General features: G+C 38.5%; 1 protein-coding gene across 4 annotated transcripts in view; it reads right to left on the bottom strand.

Annotated features, from left to right (window-relative positions):
- The window catches only part of TRDMT1 (tRNA aspartic acid methyltransferase 1), a 54,820-nt gene extending 42,461 nt beyond the window's left edge, over window positions 1-12,359 (bottom strand). For 2 of the 4 annotated variants that reach the window (XM_012455955.3, XM_012455956.2), the window contains exon 1: window positions 12,269-12,359. In XM_012455955.3, the coding sequence (XP_012311378.1) occupies window positions 12,269-12,332 (64 nt within the window). In that variant the 5' untranslated portion in view covers window positions 12,333-12,359. Of the gene's footprint in view, window positions 1-11,841; window positions 11,865-12,268 lie in introns of those variants that run through there. The other 2 variants (XM_064368397.1, XM_064368399.1) reach the window with 2 other exon arrangements.
- Between the last annotated feature and the right edge of the window lie 10,662 nt (window positions 12,360-23,021).

The following is a 23,021-nucleotide window of genomic DNA, read 5'->3' as shown; positions in this document are numbered from 1 at the left end:
GGCAATACTCTCTTTTTGAAGTGTAATTTTTTGGGTAAAATGATTATCTTATATAGAAGAATTTATGCCAAATATGACTTTAAGAGTATACGTATATATGTTTGGATTTTGTTTTTGTTCCTAGTTAAAATAATGGGATCACAAGCCTTTTGAATTTACAACCATGGAGGAAATGCAAAAGATGATGTCTTCACAGCGACAAACCCTTGGATTTTAAATATAGTGCCTTTGCCATATATTGATCTATAAAGCCACAAAACAATGCAGAAAAATGGTAAATTCACATCTTTTCCTTCAAACCATGGTACCAACATTGTGAGAGTTCAAAATCAATGAAAAGAAACCTCACTGGATGGAGAACAAGCTAGAGATTATGTCACAATCAACAAAGAACATAATTTAATTTGAATATTCAAATAAGATAGTTTTAACAATTGACTCAGCAAACAATAACCACAAAAATAAATTGAGGACACAAGAACAACATCCCTTCTGAAGAAACAGGAAATTATTCTGGTACTTTATTACCATATAAACCTTAGCAATCCATTAAAGTTTAGCGTAGTTTAAAAATTCTAGTGAATTTAAAATCATATGCTAACATGATTTAAATTAAACTAGAATTTTTAAACCACAAATCCTTTGAATTATAGGTTCTTTTGGATGAAAATTCAACTCTAATGAAGGCATATGCCAAAGGCTATGGGGTCCCGTGTGTGCTAAGACTCTGGCATGTGTTTCTTAAGTCTCATTCACTGAGTACTAGAGGATAATTAACTTCATTATTGAGTTTGAACAAAAATCACTAATGGATGCCCAAGAACTATTTAATATTAATGTTCAGCTCTCTAACAGAGCTGTTTTACTTTAAACAAAAGGGTTTTGCAAGGTTTGTGGTGATTTAAAGTCTCAGAATGAAAATAATTAGTGGATATAAGTATAAGAAATCATTGGTCCAGGAGAAGTAATGGTCATTTTTTAAATTCCAACATATATTTTACCTTGTACCTAAAATGAGATACAATTTTATGCTTTTAGACAAAATGAGAGCTGGTTGGCACTATTCCTGAATAGCACTTTTCACCAATATTCCTGATAATGGTCCATGGGAAAGCAAAACGCAACAGAGATTCTAAAAAAGTTCTGGACACCAAACTGTACATGTAACCTTGACCTCATTTATCCATATAATAATCATCCTGTAATTAATTATGTGTAGATTTGCTCTCATACATCAACTTCTTTTCTACTTTGAACAAAAAGTTCATACTTCTAAAGGAGAAAAAAAAAAAACCCTTAAACTTAATTTTTTTGACCATAGTTCACTGTTAGCATATGACTTAAATTTTGCAGTTGAGTACAGACCAATTTATTCCCAAACGATCTGATTATTTTGACAATATTTAAAATATTTTCAATAAAAAGAAAAAGAACAAAAAGTTTTACCAAAAATATCTGTTATCTACTAAAATCTCACACAGCCATGCCTACAAAAACTCTTCATGATTCAGACTTAATACTTAAGTTTAAACTTATTACAGTAGAATGATATCTACTTCAAGCTATATACATATTTCACAGCAAGCATGACTGTAGTTTATTTTCTCATTTGTTCATTCACTCATTCAACAAATATATCTAAGGAATATTCCAGACAAAGTCTACCCTATCATGGAGCCTACATTCTCAAGGAGAGAGACAGATAATAAACGAACAAGTTTAAATTATGCCTAACAATAAAAAGTACTACGGAGAAAATTAAAAAGCAGAGCAAGATAGCATGGGAGAAGGAAGTGGTTCTATTTTCATGTATGTTGGTTACAGAATTTCTCTTTAGCAACAACCTGGAGGAGATGAGGGGATGGGCCTGACAGGTATCAGGGAGAAGAACTTTCTAGACAGAAAGAAGAGACGCTGCAAAGGCCCGGAGATGGGAACATGCTGGTTGTGTAGGAAGAAGAACCAAGAGGCCAGGATGCCTGGAGTAGAGTGAGCAAGGGGATACCCACAGGAGATGTGGTCCCAGAGAAATAGGGCTCTAGATCAGGCAGACCTGGGGACCCATTCAGGACTCTGGCTTTGAGTGGTAGAGCTCCTCAGAAGTTTTAATCACAGTAATAACCTATCAGACATATTTTTTAAAGATCTCTGGCCACTCTAAACAAACTTGCGATGCCAGAGCAGAAGTAAGGAGATCAATAAAGAGGCTACTGCAATAATCCTTTTTCAGGGTCCCAGAAAAGCAGCTCATGCCAAGCTTGGCTGCAGATGCTTTTTCTGGAAGGAAAACTCCAAAGCGACAAGAGTGAAGGCAGTGAGGCAGAGAAGGAGGGAGTGTATTAGCACATCGGTCAATGCTTCTCAGGAACCCAACTCTGGCATGAGGGATTTGGTAGAGCCAGGTTGGATGGATGACCATACCTCAGAGCTGTCAGGGGAGGGCTGTATCTGTTGTGGGAGATGATGAGATGCCCTGCAGTAGAGACAGACACTACTGGGTCTAAAATAGTACTTCCCATCTTCTCACAGGCATTTGAGCAAGGAGCACCATCAGGGGAGGAGGGAGAGAGATGTATCTGCTGGCTCCTTTCTCATCCTGTCTCTTACTGGTCAAAAGTCCCCCCAAGGTGTGACTCTCCAACTCCCCGCTACCTACACACACAAGTCAGGTTTTGTGATCTGACCCCTCCAGACAGCTACTGAGCTGACAGAGGGCATGCCCACAGCCTGATGCTTCACCTGAGTCCAGGTACAGGGGTCAACGATCATTCTGAGGGTCGAGCTCAGCCATCACCCCATGACAGTGTCAGATGAGGCAAGGTGGCATTAGTCAGGGTACGACACTGAACAAGCAGCCCCAGGCCAGGAGGCAGGTGGAGCCAAGCAAATCTGGGGCAGCACAAAAATTAAGTCTGACAAGACAGGAGAGAGATTATGGATCAGGTGGTAAAGGTGAAAATGGAGAGAAATGGCAGAGTTATAAAGTCTGAAGGTAGAGCCTGTAGAATTGGCTGATGTGGGTGAAAAAGAAGAAACAAGATGACTTCAAGGCTCAGGTATGGACAACTGGAAGAATGGAGCTACCTGTTATTGGAGTGAGGCAGGTTACAACGGTAAGGGGACAAAGACCAGAGGTTCAGCTTTGGGCATTCTAAGAGAAAACAGAGAGAGTAAGAACAATACCTGCCTAATAGAAAACTTACAGAGAAGCTTATTTCAAAGTTAGTCCAAGTTGTGAACATAATTGGCCAATATGTATGGCCCTGGCGCCTCTTCTCTTTCACAACTCCAGCATCTCCCCCGACAGCTCCATCACTGCCGTTTTGCTGCCCATCAGACATTTCCCGAAACACGCACTAAGGAACACTATTTTCACAATGTAGGTGTGCTCTCCTTCCCCACAAAACAAAAGGGTGGGGGACAGGAACGGCAGGGTCCTTGCCCAAATATAAATACATACGGGAAGCACTGTTTTAAGCCAAACAGCTTCTTTACTTCTCAACACCTCATACATTTCATGTGTCCTGAGAAGGTCTCAAGGAAAGATATGTGAAGAATTTCTAAACGTATTTGAACATCAAGGTACACTGAATAAACAAAATCCACACAACCCTCTCAAAAGATGTGGAAAAAGCTTTCAATAAAATCCAACATTCCCTCATGATAAAAACCCCTCAAGAAAGTAAGAATTGGAGGAACACACCTCAAAATAATAAGAGGCATCTATGACAAGCCCATAGCCAACAGTATACTGAATGCGCAAATGATGGAAGCATCCCCCTTGAGAAATGAAACAAGACAAGGATGCCCATTCTCACCACTCCTATTCAACATGGTACTGAAAGTACTAGCCAGAGCAATCTGGCAACAGAAAGAAATAAGGGGCATCCAAAAAGAAAAAGAAGATATCAAACGATCTCTCTTTGCAGACAATATAATTTTATACCTAGAAAACCCTGAAGACTCCACCAAAAGTCTGCTGGAACTGATAAATGACTTCATCAAAGTTTCAGGATACTAAATGAATGTGCAAAAATTAGGAGCATTTCTATACACCGATAACATTCAAACCAAGAGTCAACGCAAGAATGTGATCCTACTGTAACAGCAACAACAAAAAAAATACCTAGGAATACATCTAACCAAGGAGGTGAAAGATCTCTACAAGGAAAGCTACAAAATACTGCTAAAAGACATCATATAGGAAACAAACAAATGGAGAAACTTTCCATGCTTATGGATTTAAAAAATGAATACTGTTAAAATGGCAGTACTGGCTGAAGCGATCTACAGATTCAATGATACTCCTGTCAAACTACTAGCATCATTTTTTTTTTCACAGAATTGGGAAAAACTATTCTAAAATTCATATGGAACCATAAAAAAGCCTGAATAGACAAAGCAATCCTAAGTAAAAAGAACAAGGCCAGAGGGATCACATTACTAGACTTTAAACTATAAGTCTACGGTAACCAAGACGGCATGGTACTGGTACAAAAACAGACACATTAGACCAATGAAACAGAATAGATAACCCAGAAATAAAGCCACACACCCACAGCCATCTGATCTTCAACAAAGTAGACACTATTTAACAAATGGTGCTAGGAAAGCTGTCTCGACATATGCAGAAGAATGAAATTGGACCCCTACCTTTCACCATATATAAACATGAACTCGAGGTGGATTAAAGACTTAGACGTAAGACTTCAAACAATAAGAATCCTGGAAGAAAACCTAGGAAACACCACTCTGAACATCAGCCTTGGAAAAGAACTTATGACTAAGTCTTCAAAAGCAACTGCAACAAAAACAAAAATTGACAAGTGGGACCTAATTAAACTAAAGGCACAGCAAAAGCACTATCAACAGAGTAAACAGACAATCCACAAATGGGAGAAAATATTTGCAAACTATGCATCCCGCAAAGGTCTAATATTCAGAATCTAAAAGAAACTTAACTGAACAAGCAAAAAACAACTCCATTTAAAAACTGGGCAAAGGATATGAATAGATACTTTTCAAAAGAAGCAGCCTGTCAACAAAATGAGAAAAAGTGTTCCTAATCACTTTAATATGTTGATAATCATTTAATAAGCATTTAGTCACAAGTATGTGTGTGTGCACATGTGTGTGTGTTTACTGATACATATATATTCTTTTCTATATATGCAAATATATGACAAATTAATAAAGACTAAAGGTGGTATCTTGAAACAGCAAAAGAAAGCAAATCATTCTACCAAAAAGACACACATACTCACATGCTCACTGCAGCACTAGTCACAATAGCAAAGACATGGAACCAACCTAAGTGCCTATCAATGGTGGACTGAATAAAGAAAATGTGATATATATATCATGGAATATTATGCAGCCATAAAAAAGAACAAAATCATGTCCTTTGCAGCAACATAGACACATCTGGAGGCCATTATCCTTAGCGAATTAACACAGGAACAGAAAATCAAATAACTCATGTTCTCACTAGTAAGTGGGAGTTAAACATTGGATACTCACAGACAAAAAGATGGCAACCATAGACACTGGGGACTACTAAAGGGAGAAGGGGGCGGCAAAGGCTGAAAAACTAACTGTGGGTACTATGCTCAGTGTCTGGATGATGGGATCATTCATACCCCACATCTCAGCATCACAGCATATACACAAGTAACAAACTTGCACGTGCACCCCTTGACTATAAAAGCTGAAAAAGAAAAAAAACAAATTTACGCTCACCCTCCAAAACTACTCTGCAGTAAAGTAAGCACACATTATTCATCACAAGAAAAGATAAGTGATTCAATTGTCTAATGGTAAGTTAAGGTTCTCTTTTACTGAATACTCAAAATTCATTTTATATATATTTTTTTGTAGTTAAAGTTTACTAACTTCCACAGGTACCAAAGAAGAAATGATAAATATATTTTAATGGGACAACTTTTTATGTTGTTTCACTTTAAATCTGAATGCTATATAAGAGGAACTATGAGGAAATATGAATAAAAAGGAAAATGTTACAATTTCAAATACAGATATATATAAATTAAAAAACAAGGAGTTCATATCCCAGCCCCTAACAACTGATGCTACAAAAATATCCTTAAGTGACATTCATAGCTACATAGAAATACACTTCATCATAATGTAGTTGCCTGATTCAACAAACACACCCAGTTACAAAGTGGTTTGGTAGATTCCCAACTCGGCATATAAGTCGTTGAGGAACAAAGACAAAAGAGATTCAAAAAATGAATAATTAATATGTGATGAATGAGAAGCATAGCTTTTTAAAAGAAAATATTAAGCCTGAGTAATTCTTACGACATGAAATGAAGTATTATGGTGTAAAACTCAAAGCCAACTCCTTGAAAGAGCTTTAGAAACTATTTGGCAGACAGGCATTTTTGCTTTTAAGGTTTACTCCAATATTTGACTACACAGAGAATAGTCATTCAGCTAGAGCGTTCCTTTATTTACCACCTTAAGTCACATTTGACTCTCCTCCTGCTATTACATTTTAAAATTAGAAAAACACAGAATCTTATTTGCATATATTTGTAGGTGACCTTGCAGGCTCCAGTGATATATAAGCTGTGACACTACTTCTTCCACTGCTTTCTGAAAGAAGATATTTTCCCTTGGAACATTCTTGTTAGCCAAAACTTTATAAACTGTGCAGGCATAAATATCAAAGTGTGCATAAGTAGTTCTGGTATAGGTTAAATATGTATTGAAAAATCTAAAAGACATTTTTATGCTGTGGTCCTCTAGAATCTTTGCCTATGTTTCCTGTGTCTGAAAATTTGCCACAGTATCCATCCTTCCTTCCCCAAATAGAAGCCAGAACTCGCTTTCTCAGCTTCCCTCGTCTGGCAGAGGGATATAGTGCCTACCAACCACCTGCATCCACATCAAAAGACCTCAATTTAGAGTAAGCAATGTGAGGACAGACTTCAATTCAGAAGTGGCAATGTAAGGAAACAAATGAGGAAACCCATCTTTCTGGTGAGGGAGGTAGCAGAGGCATCCACCTCTCAGGGGACAAGGGATGGCACTTCTGACTTCCAGACCCCAGCACTGTTGGTGTAAGCTGTGATGTCGGGATAAGACTTCACTGTGGCAACACCCACAGTGTAGTGTGGGCAGTGCTTCTATTCACCTAACATGCTTGTTGAGTGTCCTGGAGATTCTGTGAGTTTGCAAATGTTTTTAAATATTTTTTCCCGATTATGTTAGCTAGAGTGGATTCTGTGGGTTGCAACTAACAACCACATATAATACAAAAAAGAATCTGGGCTAAATCAACCTTCATCATTTGATAAAATGATAGCAGAACTATTCTCAATTCAACAGTAACCTCAATAGTAATCTACAGAGAGTGTGGCTGTACAGGGACAGAGAGAAACAGCAAAGGATGTTACATTTATGCCATGTAAATACATGGGCATACAGATATAAAATAAAGTTAAATGAAATTTAGGAAACATAGAAGCATCTATGGAGTAACTATAAAAATGCAACAGCATATTGGATATGCTGATAAGGATGAAAACTTTTATTGACACATATTTTAGACGTTCACTGGGTTTGAGGCAAATCTATCATGTTGCCAAAGAAATTAAATATACTTTTAATAACTTAAAATTCAGTAAGGTGGGGAAAAAAATTGCAAATCATATATCTATAAGACATTAAGATCCAGAATATATAAAGCCTACAACTCAACAACAACAAAAAGAAAATTCCAAAATGGGCAAAGGACTTGAAAGACATTTCTCTGTACTGAAAATAGAAATGACTAACAGGCACATGAAAAGATGCTCGATGGCCCACCACAGTGGCGCACGCCTATACTCCCAGCACTTTGAAAGGCCAATGCAGATGGATCACCTGAGGTCAGGGGTTCAAGACCAGCCTTACCAACATGGTGAAACCCCGTCTTTACTAAAAATACAAAAAATTAGCTGGGCATGGTGGTGGGCATCTGTAATCCCTGCTACTCAGGAAGCTGAGGCAGGAGAATCGCTCAAACCTGGGAGGTGGAGGTTGCAGTGAGCTGAGATTCTGCCATTGCACTCCAGCCTGTGCAATAAGAGCAAAACTCCGTCTCAAAAAGAAACAAAACAAAAAAGAAAGAAAAGATGTTTAACCTCTTCAGTTATTTAAAAAAAATGCAAATCAAAACCACAATGGAATATAAGATATCCATTGGAATGGATATTATTTGTTAAAATGGAATAACAGGTGGAGAATATAGAGATAAAGGAGACGGAGTGCTCACGCAATGTAAAATTGTGCCGCTGCTGTGGAAAACAGTATGGTAATTCCTCAAGAGTTAAACAGAATTATCATATGATCAAGCAATTCCAGTGCTAGGTCTATACCTCAAAACTTAAAAGTAAGGACTCAAACAACACTTGTATTATATACCAATACCCAAAGCAGCACTATTCACAATGGTCAACAGGGTACAAACCAAGTGTCTATCAACAGATGAATGGATACACAAAATTGCTTAGATCTACAATGGAACATTACTCAACCACAAAAAGAAATGTGATATTGACATAGGCTACAAAATAAATGAACCTTGAAAAAATTATGCTAAGTGAAATAAGCCAGACACAAAAGAACAAATATTGTATTATTCTACTCATATGTGGTATGCAAAGTAGACAAGTTCATAAAGACAAAGTAGAATCAAGGTTACCAGAGACCGGGGGGAAGGGAATAGGGAGTTATTAAGAGGCATAGAGCTCTGTTTGAGATGATTAAAAAGTTTTAGAAACAAACAAGGGTGATGGTTGCACAGCACTGTGAATGTACTTAATGCCATTGAACTACACACTTAAAAATAGTTAAAACAATACATTTTATGTTCTGTATGTTTTACCACAATGAAAAAAATTCAATTATAAACCTTATCTAGGAGGCAGTCAAAACTCAAGTTCAATATTATTCCTTTTGTGCTGCTTGTTATATTATTTAATGTATACGTCCAAGGAAGTTAATAGATCTAATCAGAACAAAAGCAACATAGCATGGTTAAAAGGTCACGTAGGTAGACCTAGGTTAGAATACTGATTCTACCACTAACTAGTTTCTTACATACTTTAAAACCTGAATTCAGGCTGGGCGCAGTGGCTCACAATTGTAATCCCAACACTTTCAGAGGCCAAGGCAGGCAAATCACAAGGTCAGGAGATCAAGACCATCCTGGCTAACACAGTAAAACCCTGTCTCCACTAAAAATACAAAAAGTTAGCTAGGCGGGGTGGCACACACCTGTAATCCCAAATACTCAGAAGGCTGAGGCCAGAGAATCGCTTGAACTCGGGAGGCAGAGGTTTCAGTGAGCCAAGATTGTGCCACTGCACTCCAGCCTGGGTGACAGCAAAAGACTACGTTTCAAAAAACAAAATAAAACAAACAAACAGAAAAGGACCTGAATTTAAAAGATCCCTAATAAACACTGATGTTAACTGCCATTATTAGTTTTTATTATTAAATTTAAAACTATCTGGAAAGGAGAAATGCATTTTATTACAAGTACATTTTAACCTTTAGTACATCAAATAAGTGAACATTGGAAGACAAACAAGTGTGGGAAAATAACCTGCATCAAAATGATTGAGAGTCTATATCCCTCATATGCAGACTTCAGCCCAGAAGATGAGAGAGCAGAGAGGTACAGCGAGGCAGGAAAGTTGCTTTGGATCACAGGGTCAGCCAGGGAAGGCCAATATATGAACTAAGACATGAAATGTGAAACGAAGTTGGAGTGAAAAAGTCCACGGTTAGGAGGCAACAGCAAAAGCAAAGACCAGAATGTAGAAGAACTTCAAGGGTTTGAGGAGTAGAGAGAAATAAAACCAGTGAGCCTCGACAAGAGAGGCTGAGGAAATAATTCAGGGACTAGTTTAATTAGAATTTCAGCATTGGGTGTTGACAGTGAGGCGGGATGCTGAAGGGAGAGTGGCAGATAAAACTGAAAAGGAGACAGAAGCCAAAACTCACAAGCCTGTTAAGAAAATGGGACTGTCTTAAATGGGACCTAAAAGGGAACCATTTAAGCAACCAAGTGACATGATCTGGTTTACTGTGTAAATGATCATTCTGCCTGCTAGAAGGAAAACAGATGGAGTAGCGGGGCAGAATGGAAGTAAGGAGAGGAGCTGGGAAGCTATGTTCGTAACTTAAATTAGAGATCATAGTAGCTTAGATTCACAACAGCAGCACTGGCAATAGAAAAACGTATACAAATTCACATAGCAGTGGCTAATAGGAGAGAAAACACTTTACTCTTTCATCTATTAATCCCAAACAGTCACTTAAAATTATACAATTTTCCCCTAGCAAATTAGCAAGGATTAAAAATTGATAATACATAATCCTGATGAATATATAGTTAAGGCACTCAAAAATCTCTGAAAAGCGATTTGCTAACCTCTCTCTCAAAAGTCTCAAACATTCTCATAGTTTTGATGGGCGAAGTGGCTCACACCTGTAATCCCAGCACTTTGGGAGGCCAAGGAGGTAGGATCACCAACATGGTGAAACCCAATCTCTACTAAACATACAAAAAATTTAGCCAGGAGTGGTGGCAGACGTCTGTAATCCAGCTACTTGGGAGGCTGAGGCAGGAAAATCGCTTGAACCTGAGAGGCGGAGATTACAGTGAGCCAAGATCCCGCCATTGCACACCAGCCTGGGCAAGAAGAGCGAAACTCAGTCTCAAAAAAAAAAGAAAAAAAAAAATTTCATAGTTTTTCACTTAATAACTAGCACACAGTTAAGTCTTACTGTTGAATGAATTAATTCCAACAGTTAGGAGGCATGCTTAAAGAGAAAATCGCCATTATACTCAAGAATGTAACTGTAGCACATTGTACTTGAAAAAAATTGAAGAATTATCTAAATATTCGACACTTAAGGAGTGGCCGAATTACAACTTATGGTAAAGTACCAAGCAATTCATTAAGGAGTTTGAAGATATGGGAAAACGCAGACATTACATAACTTTAGAGAATTAACAGAGAGTAAATAGTACTAGAGTTTTGTTTGGAAGCTGTTAAGTTTTAATATGAGAAATAAAGATAGAAGGCCAGCAAATAAGTATGAAAAACTTAATGATCATTAACCTAGTCTAGAACTGAAACTCAATAAACCTGGTCAAAAAAACTCAATCCGTGAAATATTGTTTATACCTTACAGTTAGTCTCTTGTTACCCTTGGGCCTAAATAAGGAAGAAGGGAAGTTTCAGTTTTGTGGTTGTCTTAGTAATTTAAGAATAAACATGCACCTTCAAAGACTGTTTGTGCCAGCGCCTGGCACAAATCTGGCACAGAACAGCAGTTCAATAATTTTGAGTGAATACCGCCGAAAGTAAACCTTTCACTTCCAACTCAGCACGAAAGAAATCAAAAACCTCAAAATGAAAGAAGTACATAAAAAGTAATAGTTTGCTTTGGTAATAGCTTGTGAGATCGTTTTAAAGTAATAGTGATAACAATGTGTAATATTTGGAGTGGCTACCATGTATCAGGCACAATACAAGTAACAAGCACTTGACAGGCTTTATCTTTAATCCTTATAATAATCATTCTCTTTTAAAACCAAGAAACAGGTTCACCACTGTTCATAAACGCGTCCAACGTCACACTGCCACCAAGGTGGAACTCAGTTCTCTGGCATCTAAACGCAGAACTACAGAAGATACGTTTCTTCCCAAGGATCAGACTTCCAAGTTTTTCAAGCTTCCCCTACCATCCTACTTAGCATTCGCAAACTTTTACCTAGAATTGTTGCTATTACCCCTTCCAAGATCTAGCTCTCACCAGGGGAGCCCTGCTGAGCTCCTTCCCTCCCCCGCTGGGACGTCCCCCAGGAAGAAAGACCAAGTCTCCAGGCTGCCGGGTGACTGCACACTTAGAATTGGGGCTTGGCACCAGGCAGGGGGTTCGCCCCTCCCCCTAACTTTGCCGATACCCTTTGAGTTTGATTCACTGCCTAGTGAATCCCGACTCCCAACTGAGCTCGTGGAGGGGCAGTGTCCCGCCCCTCCCGCCAGACTCGGCGCCGGGAAAGGGGAGTCAGCACCAGGAGGGGTGGACGTGGCGGCACGCAGGAGCGGTTTCCAGGACAACCGAGGGCCGCCCCACAGTGTCCGCCCCCAGCTTCTCGCCGCTCCGCCCCTTCCCGGCGCCGGTGCTCCCACCGGCCCCCGTGAGCCAACAGAAAGAGGGGTGCTCGGTGGGCTCTCACCTCTCAGCGCGTGGTGCATGCCGCCCACGCCGCTGTACAGCTCCAGCACCCGCAGAGGCTCCATCCCCGCGCCTCAGCCGCCGCAGCCCCAGAGCTAGGCCTGCCGGTCCGTCGCTCCTCCTCCCTCCGTCGCGCCGCTGCCTCCGCCTCTGGTTCCGCGGCGTTTCAGTTCCCCCCTCTCCTACCGCTCCAGGCTCAGGCCTTCAGAGGGTCTCTCGGCCTGGGGTTGGCAGGGGTCGAGAGAAGAACAAAGGACGGAAAACAATAAGGTTTCCCGAGTGAATAGCAGCCACTCTGTAGCCTGATTTACGCTCCATTTCCTTCTTTGGTGTCAGGGCCCTTGAGTGGAAAAGAAATCCAGAGTTCAGTAAAGGGGAGAAAACTGCCTTGGTTTCCAAGTGAATTAACACTGGTGAGAAGCCAGAACAAAATAATTTTTCAGGCAAGCTGCTTTTCTGTTACTTAGAGGCCTGAACATTCAAACATTCTTTCCAAAGCGCCTTGTGTCGTGCTTGCCCTGGGGTAATGGAGATAAATCAGACCAGCCTCCATCTTAGAGAAGGTTCCAGAATTACAAGTAAGGACACAAGTCCACCAGCAGCAGAGCCCTGTGTGCGTGCTAGTAATACAGAGGACGTGTGTTGTGACTATTAGTGGTGTTAATTATGCATTAGCTTGGAAATTATACCCACATTGAATACACAGTGAATATCATGTAGGATTATTTATGGGTCTTTGAGTGCTAGGGCCTTGATTCCTCAGGATGGTCCAGTAACCAACTGTTAGGAGGCTCATGTTGACGAACAAAGCCAAACTCCGTAAAATGTTTGAAGAGGTTTATTCTGAGCCCAAGGCAAGCACCATGACCCATGACACAACCCCAGGGGATCCTGAGAACATGTGCCCAAGGTGATTGGGTTACAGCTTGGGTTTAAATGGTTTTAGGGAGACATAAGGACGTTAATCAGTATATTCATGGTATACTTCACTTGGTCGGTGAGGATGGGACAACTCAAAAAGGGGAAGGCTTCCAGGTCACAGGTGGATTCAAAGAGTTTTCTGATTGACAATTGGTTTAAAGAGTTAAGTTGTTATCTAAAGACCTAGAATCAACGGAAAGGACTGTGTCTAGGTTAAAAGAAGGTGGAGACAAAGGTTCTTATTATGTAGATGAAGTCTCATAGGTAACAGGCTTCAGAGAGAACAGATGGCCAGTGTCTCTTACCACATGTAAAAAGATGCCAGATCTTAGTTAAATCTCCCTTGGATCAGGAAAAGACCTGGAAAGGGAAGGGGAGTCTCTACAGAATGTATATTTTCCCCACAAGAGATGGCTGTGCAGGGCCATTTCAAAATATGTCAAAGAAATATATTTTAGGATAAAATGCTTTGATTTCTTTTAGGGCCTCCTATCTTTCGTGTGATGCCATACTAGAGTCAGTTTGGAATTTCGGTATCTTATTGTTAGGAAGAGTCTGTTTTGTCAGTCTTAAGATCTCTTATTTTAATATTAATACTGGTTGGGTTGTGCCTGAACTCCCAAGAGAGGAAAGTATAATGAGGCATGTCTGACCTTCCCCTTCCCATCATGGTCTAAATTAGTTTTTCAGGTTTCTTTGGAATCCCCTTGGTGGAGGAGTTCACTCAGTCAGTTGAGGAGAGCTTAGAAATTTTTTTTTGGGGGGGGGAGGTTACAGTCAATTATAAATGAAAATAATGTACCCATATGGAGGATAAAAAATGTTCCCATTGTGAAGTGTCTTTGTTTGTTCCCAATGCTGCCACAGATTTTTGTTAGGGGAACTTGGTGGTACCACTTGTAATAACAGTAACTGATTTGCTAGAAATGTTGCATGCCTGTTAATGTAATGCTGTTAACAAATAAAAGTATAACCACTGCATCTAAATTATAGAATTCACTTGTTCATTTTGATGTGGTCCATGAAATTAACTTTTTAAATAGTAAACATGCGTTGACCATTTGCTTTGCTTTTTGTTAGTCACTTTCAGATACGAAAAGGTGTATGGTAGAAAGATACCAGATAACTCAGCTTTAGCCCTGACATTGCCAGTTAACTGGTTGTGTGACTTTGGGATGACCCTGGTTTCCTCATCTGTAAGATAAAGGAGAAGGAAACAGGGACAGATGGACTGCTGAGGGTATTTCAGTTCCAAGAAATGAATTCATGGCTAAATTCAAATTTGAAAAAGTGAGATCTGATTTGGCAACATGTTAATTATTTATTCAATTTGAAATATGTAGAAAGAAGACTTCTTTCTCCCTGCTTTAAGCAAAGGTGCTCTTTTTTTTTTTTTTTTTTTTTTTTTTTGAGATGGAGTCTCGCTCTTGTTGCTCAGGCTGGAGTGCGATGGCACGATCTCAGCTCACCACAACCTCTGCCTCCCAGGTTCAAGCAATTCTCCTGTCTCAGCTTCCCGAGTAGCTGGTATTCCAAGCATGTGCCACCACACCAGGCTAATTTTGTGTTTTTAGCAAAGATGGGGTTTCTCCATGTTGGTCAGGCTGGTCTTGAACTCCTGACCTCAGGTGATCCACTCGCCTCAGCTTCCCAAAGTGCTGGAATTACAGGTGTGAGCCCCTGTGCCTGGCCAGCAAATGTACTCTTAAACTAATTCAACTTACAGAAACCATATACACATTGACATATGTATAATGCATGAAGCAAACTTTTTACATATTTATTACATAAAGTTAGCACCAGAAATAAATATCAGTACCTAAAATGTAAAGGGAGCTATATAGTCATAGTGATTTATATACAGCCAAAAACCAATATATTAAACAAATCTGGAATTTTCAGCATTCATGCTATAAATCAAAATAAATATGACAAAAGATGTTACCTGTAGGAGAGAGACAGTACATAAACGTGAGAGAGTTAACAAAAAATACCACCCTCCTGAGAGGAAGGGGCCTCAAACCCCTTCCCCACACAGGCTGATTACCAACTGTTTATTCTGATACTTAAGGATCTTCCCAGTGTCATCCTGAACTTACTTTCTTTCCTTCACTTTTTCCTTTTCTTGAACTCTGCTATAAATGAAACTGCTTGGTGTTCCCCAATATACCCTTCACTTCACTTCTCTGCTGTGTTCTTTCCCTTCTCTAGAAATCTCCTAGCCTTCTTCAAGACCTCTGCTTCAAGTGGAACCTTCCGTCTACACTCCCAGCCTAAAATATCCACATTACAATTCCTTAGTCTCCCTCATCTTCTGAAACACAGATCACCCTTGTACCTATCATTCAATCCTTCAAGTTCTTTCTAGCCCAATCTGTGCCACATCTTTCTGTATTACTTCTTCTCTAAAGCTTATCTCATGTGATAATCATTTCAAGAATGAAAACTCTCTACATAATCATAATTTACAACTATCTCCATGGAAGCATCTGCAGATATTAGGGCCTCTCGGGTTATGTATGCAAATGTCTTCCAATCACTGGCACAAATTATGTGATTTAGGGGAAGAGTGGGAGGGTTGGTGGAGGTGGCATAATGAGTAGTTGAGGAGGAAAGTGGGATGAGCAGAATGAAAGTATATATTGATATGCTTTTTTCCCAAAGCAAATCCTGAAGGCTCATGAGAGAGAAGAAAAGCTCTCTAGTCCCATAGTTTCACATAAAGTCATCCTCAGTGATATGTACAATACTATTTATATTTTAATTAGAGAAACAAGACACACTTTTAAAAATGCAAACAAGTATCAAAACTTGAATGTTGGTATATTCAGCACATTTTCTCTAAAAGCAGAAAACACATTTCTTTAAAAAAAGTTAATTAACACCTGGAAAATAAAGGCACATATAAAGCACATCAGAAATAATGAAGGGGCACATCACAATACTATGGGTCATATTAAAATAGTAATAATATACACTCAATTATTGAAGGCACTGGGCTTGGAATCTAATGACATTTTTATCTTCCTCTCCTACGTGTTCTTCCACTGATCATTAATATCTAATAAAATGAAATAAAGTTTTCCAAGTGCTTAAAATACTATTTGCAACCATCTTTGAATTTCCGCGATCCAGGCCACTCTATTTCTCAGTGAAACATGATGTAGATTCATATACAGGCTCACTTACAGGCTGAGGACACACTGTTTATGCCAATTTCAGTCATGAATAAGTTGCATTCTGTTTTTACACCGAAAAAGAATGGTCTCTATGAATTGCATGGAAAATAAAAAAGTCACATGAGAAGAAATTGACAATAAGAAATGTCCTCAAGAAATTTTACAAATTTGATTTGGAAAGGCCCACAGAGCTCATTTACCACTTCTGAGCTCCCACTTTTTTGGGAATGCCTTCTACTATTTTCCTGATCCGCGAGCAATAAGCCTCAGCTTGTAAACTGCTAATGAAATGTTTCATTGTGAACAGCTGGAATGATTAGAAAATTCTTCCTTATAGTCTCCTAAATTCCAGTTTCTTTTAGGTTTGCCCTCTGCACTGATTTGAAAGAATTCTTCCTCTTCTGGCTGTGCACTATGGCTCATGCCTATAATTCCAGCATTTTGTGAGGCGGAGGCAGGTGTATTACCAAAGGTCAGTAGTTTGAGACCAGCTTGGCCAACATAGCAAAACCTGTCTCTACTAAAAATACAAAAAGTAGTTGGGTGTGGGCCAGGTGAGGTGGCTCACACCTGTAATCCCAGCACTTTGGGAGGCCAAGGCAGGCAGATCACTTGAGGTCAGCCTGGGCAACATGGTGAAACCCTGTCTCCACTAAAAATACAAAAATCAGCCATGTGTGGTGGTGCATGCCTGTAATCCCAGCCACGTGGGAGCCTGAGGCAAAAGAATCACTGAACCTGGGACGTGGAGGTTGCAGTGAGCTGAAATTGTGCCATTGCAATCCAGCTTGGGCAACAAGAGTAAAACTCCATCTCAAAAAAAAAAGAAGTTTCCTCTTCTATAATGATTTGCTTTGTGGTTAAGAATGCAAACTTGAGAGCCACAGTGTAGACAGGAAGCACAGGTCTGCTGCTGCTGCTTCCTAGCTAGGTGACATGGAGAAAGTCAATACATCATTTTGAGCCCAAGTACACCTCTAAAATGTATAAATAATAGGATATGCAGTTGCTGTGAAGATTAAAAGCCCCAGCCCTGACTGAGGAGGTGCTGAGCATGGAAATAGAGGAAGTCAGAGAATAGACAGCAGCATTCATAGTAAGAGAGATACCCCTTAACTCTGAACTCCCTGAAGAACCAGAATAGCTATGAAGTCCAGAGCTATAGCTCTGGCAATCTTCGGGGAAAATTTTTTCAGTGACCTTAACCAGGAGGCATGAATTGGGGAGATCTTAGGTGGAGAGGAGGAGAATCTGTTAATAGCAGCTAGTCATGTGTTGACGCTTTCATTCCCTAGGCACTGAAGAGATTTGCAATTTAAAAAACCTTAAAAAGCAGCTAGACAGGTGACTCACACCTGTAGTCCCAGCACTTTGGGAGGCCTGGGTGACAGAGTGAAACTCTGTCTCAAAAAACAAACAAGCAAATAAACAAACAAAAAATAAAGTGTAAAACTTTGTAATCTATTTCAGACCATAAAAGTGCCAATAGTAAAAAATGCAATTGAATACTTTCATTTCCTAAGCATAGGGCATTTTTCTAATTTAAATGATTCTCACTATCCAATAGCATAACCAGGAGCCACATATGGTAAATTAAGTTTAAATTAATTTAAATAACATTATAATTGAGTTAATCGTAGTAGGCACATATCAAGTGCTCCATATTGCTCAGCACAGATATAGAATATTTCCATCACCACAGAAAGTTCTACTGGACAAAGCTGCTCTGCAGTGATGGTCCCTTTTAGTTATGGCCTTGATGAATAGCCCATCAATAAATAGCCAGTGTTGGAATGTGTGCATCAATTATTGCATACTGAGCACCAATTTTAAATAAATGACTTCCCAAATATGGAGCAAAATGAACTCAAATAAAAGCAAACTTTGCAGCTAAACATTCTTTCTCTTTCTCTGTTATCCAGTCACCTTCCTGATAAACTGTCCTGGAGGAAAAGAAACAGAAACAGCAGATGTGTTCAGTCAGTGGATGTGATAAACTTTCAAGAGAAAAAGAACAGATGGAAAATGAACTTCATGATGTCTTTAGGGAGTAGTTTATTTGTTTGTTTGTTTGTTTGTTTGTTTTGAGACAGAGTCTCACTCTGTCACCCAGACTGGAGTGCAATGGCACAATATCAGCTCACTGTAACCTCTGCCTCCTGGGTTCAAGTCATTCTCCTGCCTCGCCTCCTGAGTAACTGGGATTATAGGTGTGCACCACCATGCCTGGCTAATTTTTATATTTTTTGTAGAGACAGGGTTTCCTCATGTTGGGTAGGCTGGTTTCACACTCCTGACCTCAAGTGATCCACTCACTTTGTCCTCCCAAAGTGCTGGGTTACAGATGTGAGCCACCGTGCCCTGCCGAAAACATGTTTTTAAAAATTAGGATCATGAAGAAATTTAATTATACGTTTTCTGCCTAATAAAATAGAAACCATGCAGTTTGCCTCATACTTTGCCATTTCAAAGTACTCAGTCATAGATTTTTAACATGATTTTGCTCTTGGAGACTCTTTCTGAAATTCCCAATTTAAAAATATTTTGCAGCAAATTTAAAAGAAGATATTTTAGAGTCAATATAGTGGGATCCATTCTTTAAAATTGCTTTTATAACTTCACAGAAAGTCAGAACTAGAAAGTATCTTAAGGACTACATGATACCCTGTTTTTCAAACTATTTTTAGAGATAAAGCCTTTTGTTCAAAAAACATCTCCCCTGGAATGCGGAGCAAAGATAGAGAGGCAGAGCAAGAGCTACACTGTAACTTAGTGTAGAAGATACTAAGTAGGCTCAGTTGGTCCTGTGGCTGGCCCTCTACACCCGGAGGCAAAGCCAGGGATCTAAACCAAAGCATCAATCATAGGAACCACAATACGTCACTTTCTGAGGCTGACCTGAGGGCTGAAGGCAACTTCTGAGATCTAGGAAGCAAACTTGATCCAATAAGGCAATGCATGTTATAAAAGCTAGACAAAAAATGTTAACATAGCTGTACAAGAAAGAGACTATCTCACAACCTTTTATCATTTATAACATATTCCCTGCCCAATCACTCCTGCAAAGACAGCTTGATACGCTACAAAGAATACGGTCCTTAGAATTAGATGGATTACCACAGATGCTGCCTCAAATACTGTCTTTCTTCACATATTAAACAGGTAATATTTGATAACAAGGTAATTGTGTGTGTGTATATCATATGTACATGATATAATTATACACATCAATTATATGTGTTCATATTGATATATACATATATTTGTCTGTATATCAATATATGTATGTGTATATATACAATGTTTACATATGTACATTTCAATATATACACAATGTATATATGTGTGTATATGTGTATATATATCAGCATATATATACATACACACATATTTCAATTATACATGTTTATACATATACATATATATGTGTGTGTCTGTATATACACACACACACTGATATATGCATATCAATATATATTTCCATAATCTGCCTAGAACAATAAATACTGGTTTCCTTTCACTTTCTGAACAATTTTGTCATAATATATAACCCATTTTTTTCTAAGAGAATTATTTTCCTAGTATGTTTTCATAATGGGTATATTACCAAGAGATTAATTTGCATATTGCCTAACAAAATGTCTTTCCTTATTGTTTTCTGTTATAGCCGTCAGTATTTTCAGGTGAAAAGACATGACCCATGTTGGGAATACAGGAGACAGAATTTAGTACCTTGGAGAGCTGTTAGTACTTTGCTCCTTTTCTCTTGTAATTTATCTGAGCATTTAGAACTGCTCAAGGTAACTAAAGAACACAAATCAGAGCCAGTCACACCGGGAAAGGGAAAACACATATACACATACACACACGCACACAATCCTTTGTAGTCTTTTTGTCTGTGTTGCTACATGATCAGAACTGATAAATTAAAACCCAGAGAACATTCAAAGATGAAGACTTTTAATTTTACCCTAGTTAAGTACTAGTTTAGGTAGAAAACAGTATCACTTAGAATTGTCATATGATCCAAAAATGACAAATATAACTAAAATGTAGTAACACCTCCATAGTACTGCCATTGCTATATCTATTCACTCTTTAAGAAAAAAACCTTTGTATTATTTTAAATTATTAAAAAGTTTCTTATCAGTTTTCAAAGTCATTTATGTGTGCATATTACAACATACAAGAACATTTTATCTTTCAAACTTTCTCCTCATACTTGGAATGTTCTAGAGCCTATCAACCTCTAGAGAGTTAAACTTATTCCTGCTGATCAAGACTGAAGTGTTTTATTTCCATCTAAGGTAATTACTGCTAAGTTAAACTAGAGAAATCCTCCAATGGTACTGTGTTTAGTCACTCAGAGAATACTGATTGACCGAAATAGACCATATTCCAAAAGACAGAAAAAGCGTGTTTGACTAATAGAAAAATATCGATAACACAAGAATGACTTGTACATTTCAAATAACTTTATAAATCTTTAAAATGCTTATTAACCCATTTTAGACCTATCAGCTTTTCTTTTTTAATATTCATTTTTTTTTTTTTTACAAATAAAAAGTAGAACACTTCGTGTCATTTGCTCAATGTCACATAAGTTCATATTCTGCAGGTCAACACATTTATTTAAAATCACACAACCATATTTTTAAAAGAAGGGAATTAGGAAGATAACACCAGTTTGTTTTGTTTTTGCTTTTGTTTTTGTTTTGAGAAAAAAATAGGCTGGAAAGCATCAAATAAAAAACGAAAGGGAGTTAGTATATATTTTGAGGAAGAATTTCACATTAGCAGTTAGACACGATTCTGGTTAGGAAAGAATGTCAGGAATCTACATGTTATTTTTTTAAACTCTTTCATTTTTAGGACCAAATCCTAGAACAGGGTGGAAAAAGAAAGCAACAAACAGCATTATTTATATATCTATGTAGTGTTCAGAGTTTTAAAATCAAAAAGCAGTTTTAATATCACTCGTTCCTTAGAGAGATGAGGCATTATTATTTGGAAAATACATTTTTGATTAGCACCTAAAGTGAAAGGATCTTAAACAAACATTAGAAAAGCCCAAAGTACTGAAAGCCCAATAGAACTGCGAAAGTCTCTCTTCTGATCATTTTTTCTCTGTTTTGCTAATGGTAAAATACTCATGCAGTGGCACAATCTGAGCTCACTGCAACCTTTACCTCCTGGGTTCAAGTGATTCTCCTGCCTCAGCCTCCTAAGTAGCTGGGACTATAGGCATGCACCACCACACCTGGCTAATTTTTATATTTTTAGTACAGACAGGATTTCACCATGTTGGTCAGGCTGGTCTCAAACTCCTGACCTCAACTGATCTGCCCTTCTTGGCCTCCCAAAGTGCTGGGATTACAGGCGTGAGCCACTGTGCACAGCCATAGCTAACATTTTGATATGTCTTCCCCATAGTCTTCGAACTAATTGTATTTTACCCAAATCAGAGTCTGATTGCATATATGTTTTATACCTTGCTCTTTTTCATCTAATATGTTATCATTGTCAGTACTGTACTTCATTAAATACATCAAAGAGATATACCATTTTTAAATGCTGACTTTATTTTTCTGAATTTAAAAAAATGATAACATGCTAATTTCCAGAGGTAAAACAAATTACAAAAGTATACAAAAATTAAAAGGCACTTTCTTCTGTTAACCTTGATTCCATCTTCCCTCTTCCAAAAAAAAAAAATTTAAGTTTGTTGAATGTCTTTTTTGTTTTTGTTTTTGTTTTTGAGACTGAGTCTCACTCTGTTGCCCAGGCTGGAGTGCAATGGTGTGATCTCGGCTCACTGTAATCTCCACCTCCCAGGTTCAAGCATTTCTCCTGCCTCAGTCTCCCTAGTAGCTGGGACTACAGGCACATACCACCATGCCTGGCTGATTTTTTTTTTTTTAATTTTGGTAGAGACGAGTTTTCACCGTGTTGGCTAGGATGGTCTCGAATTCCTGACCTTGTGATATGCCCGCCTAGGTCTCCCAAAGTGCTGGGATTACAGGCGTGAGCCACTGTGCCAGGCTATTCATCTCCAAAACTATGGCAAAGCAGTCACAGGCATTTTTGACATGTGCTGAGTTGTACATATGTGTTTATGTGGGAGTTTTTGTATTTAAAAATATTTATGCCTGAAGTGCAAAAAATAACAATTTAAAACAAAATACATATACATTTTGTTTAATTTGTCTTAAGGCTGATGTATTTCAATATACATGGGAATCTGGAATCATCTTACAACTTATATTTTATATTTATGTTATAATTTATGTGTTATATTTTAAATACATTTTAGCTCCTAAAACAATAATATATCAGCCCTCAGATAAGCACTCTTTCAAAATTCTGCCTATGAGGAAAATACTAAATATAATCATTCCAAAAATCACTCACCTTTAAAGCTCTATTTTGTTATTAGACCAAGTACCATAAAAGTCACAACTGGCCAGGCGCAGTGGCTCATGCCTATCATCCCAGCACTTTGGGAGGCCAAGGTGGGTAGATCACCTGAAGTCAGGAGTTCGAAAGAAGACTGGCCAACATGGTGAAACCCCGTCTTTACTTAAAATACAAAAAAAATAGCTGGGCAGAGGCAGAGGTTGCAGTGAGCTGAGATTCGGTCATTGCACTCCAGCC

This window comes from Aotus nancymaae, unplaced genomic scaffold, assembly GCF_030222135.1.
Source record: "Aotus nancymaae isolate 86718 unplaced genomic scaffold, 86718_ANA_hifiasm-v0.15.2.pri h1tg000077l, whole genome shotgun sequence".
NCBI classification, from domain to species: domain Eukaryota; kingdom Metazoa; phylum Chordata; class Mammalia; order Primates; family Aotidae; genus Aotus; species Aotus nancymaae.
This window is presented reverse-complemented; position numbering and strand designations above follow the sequence as displayed.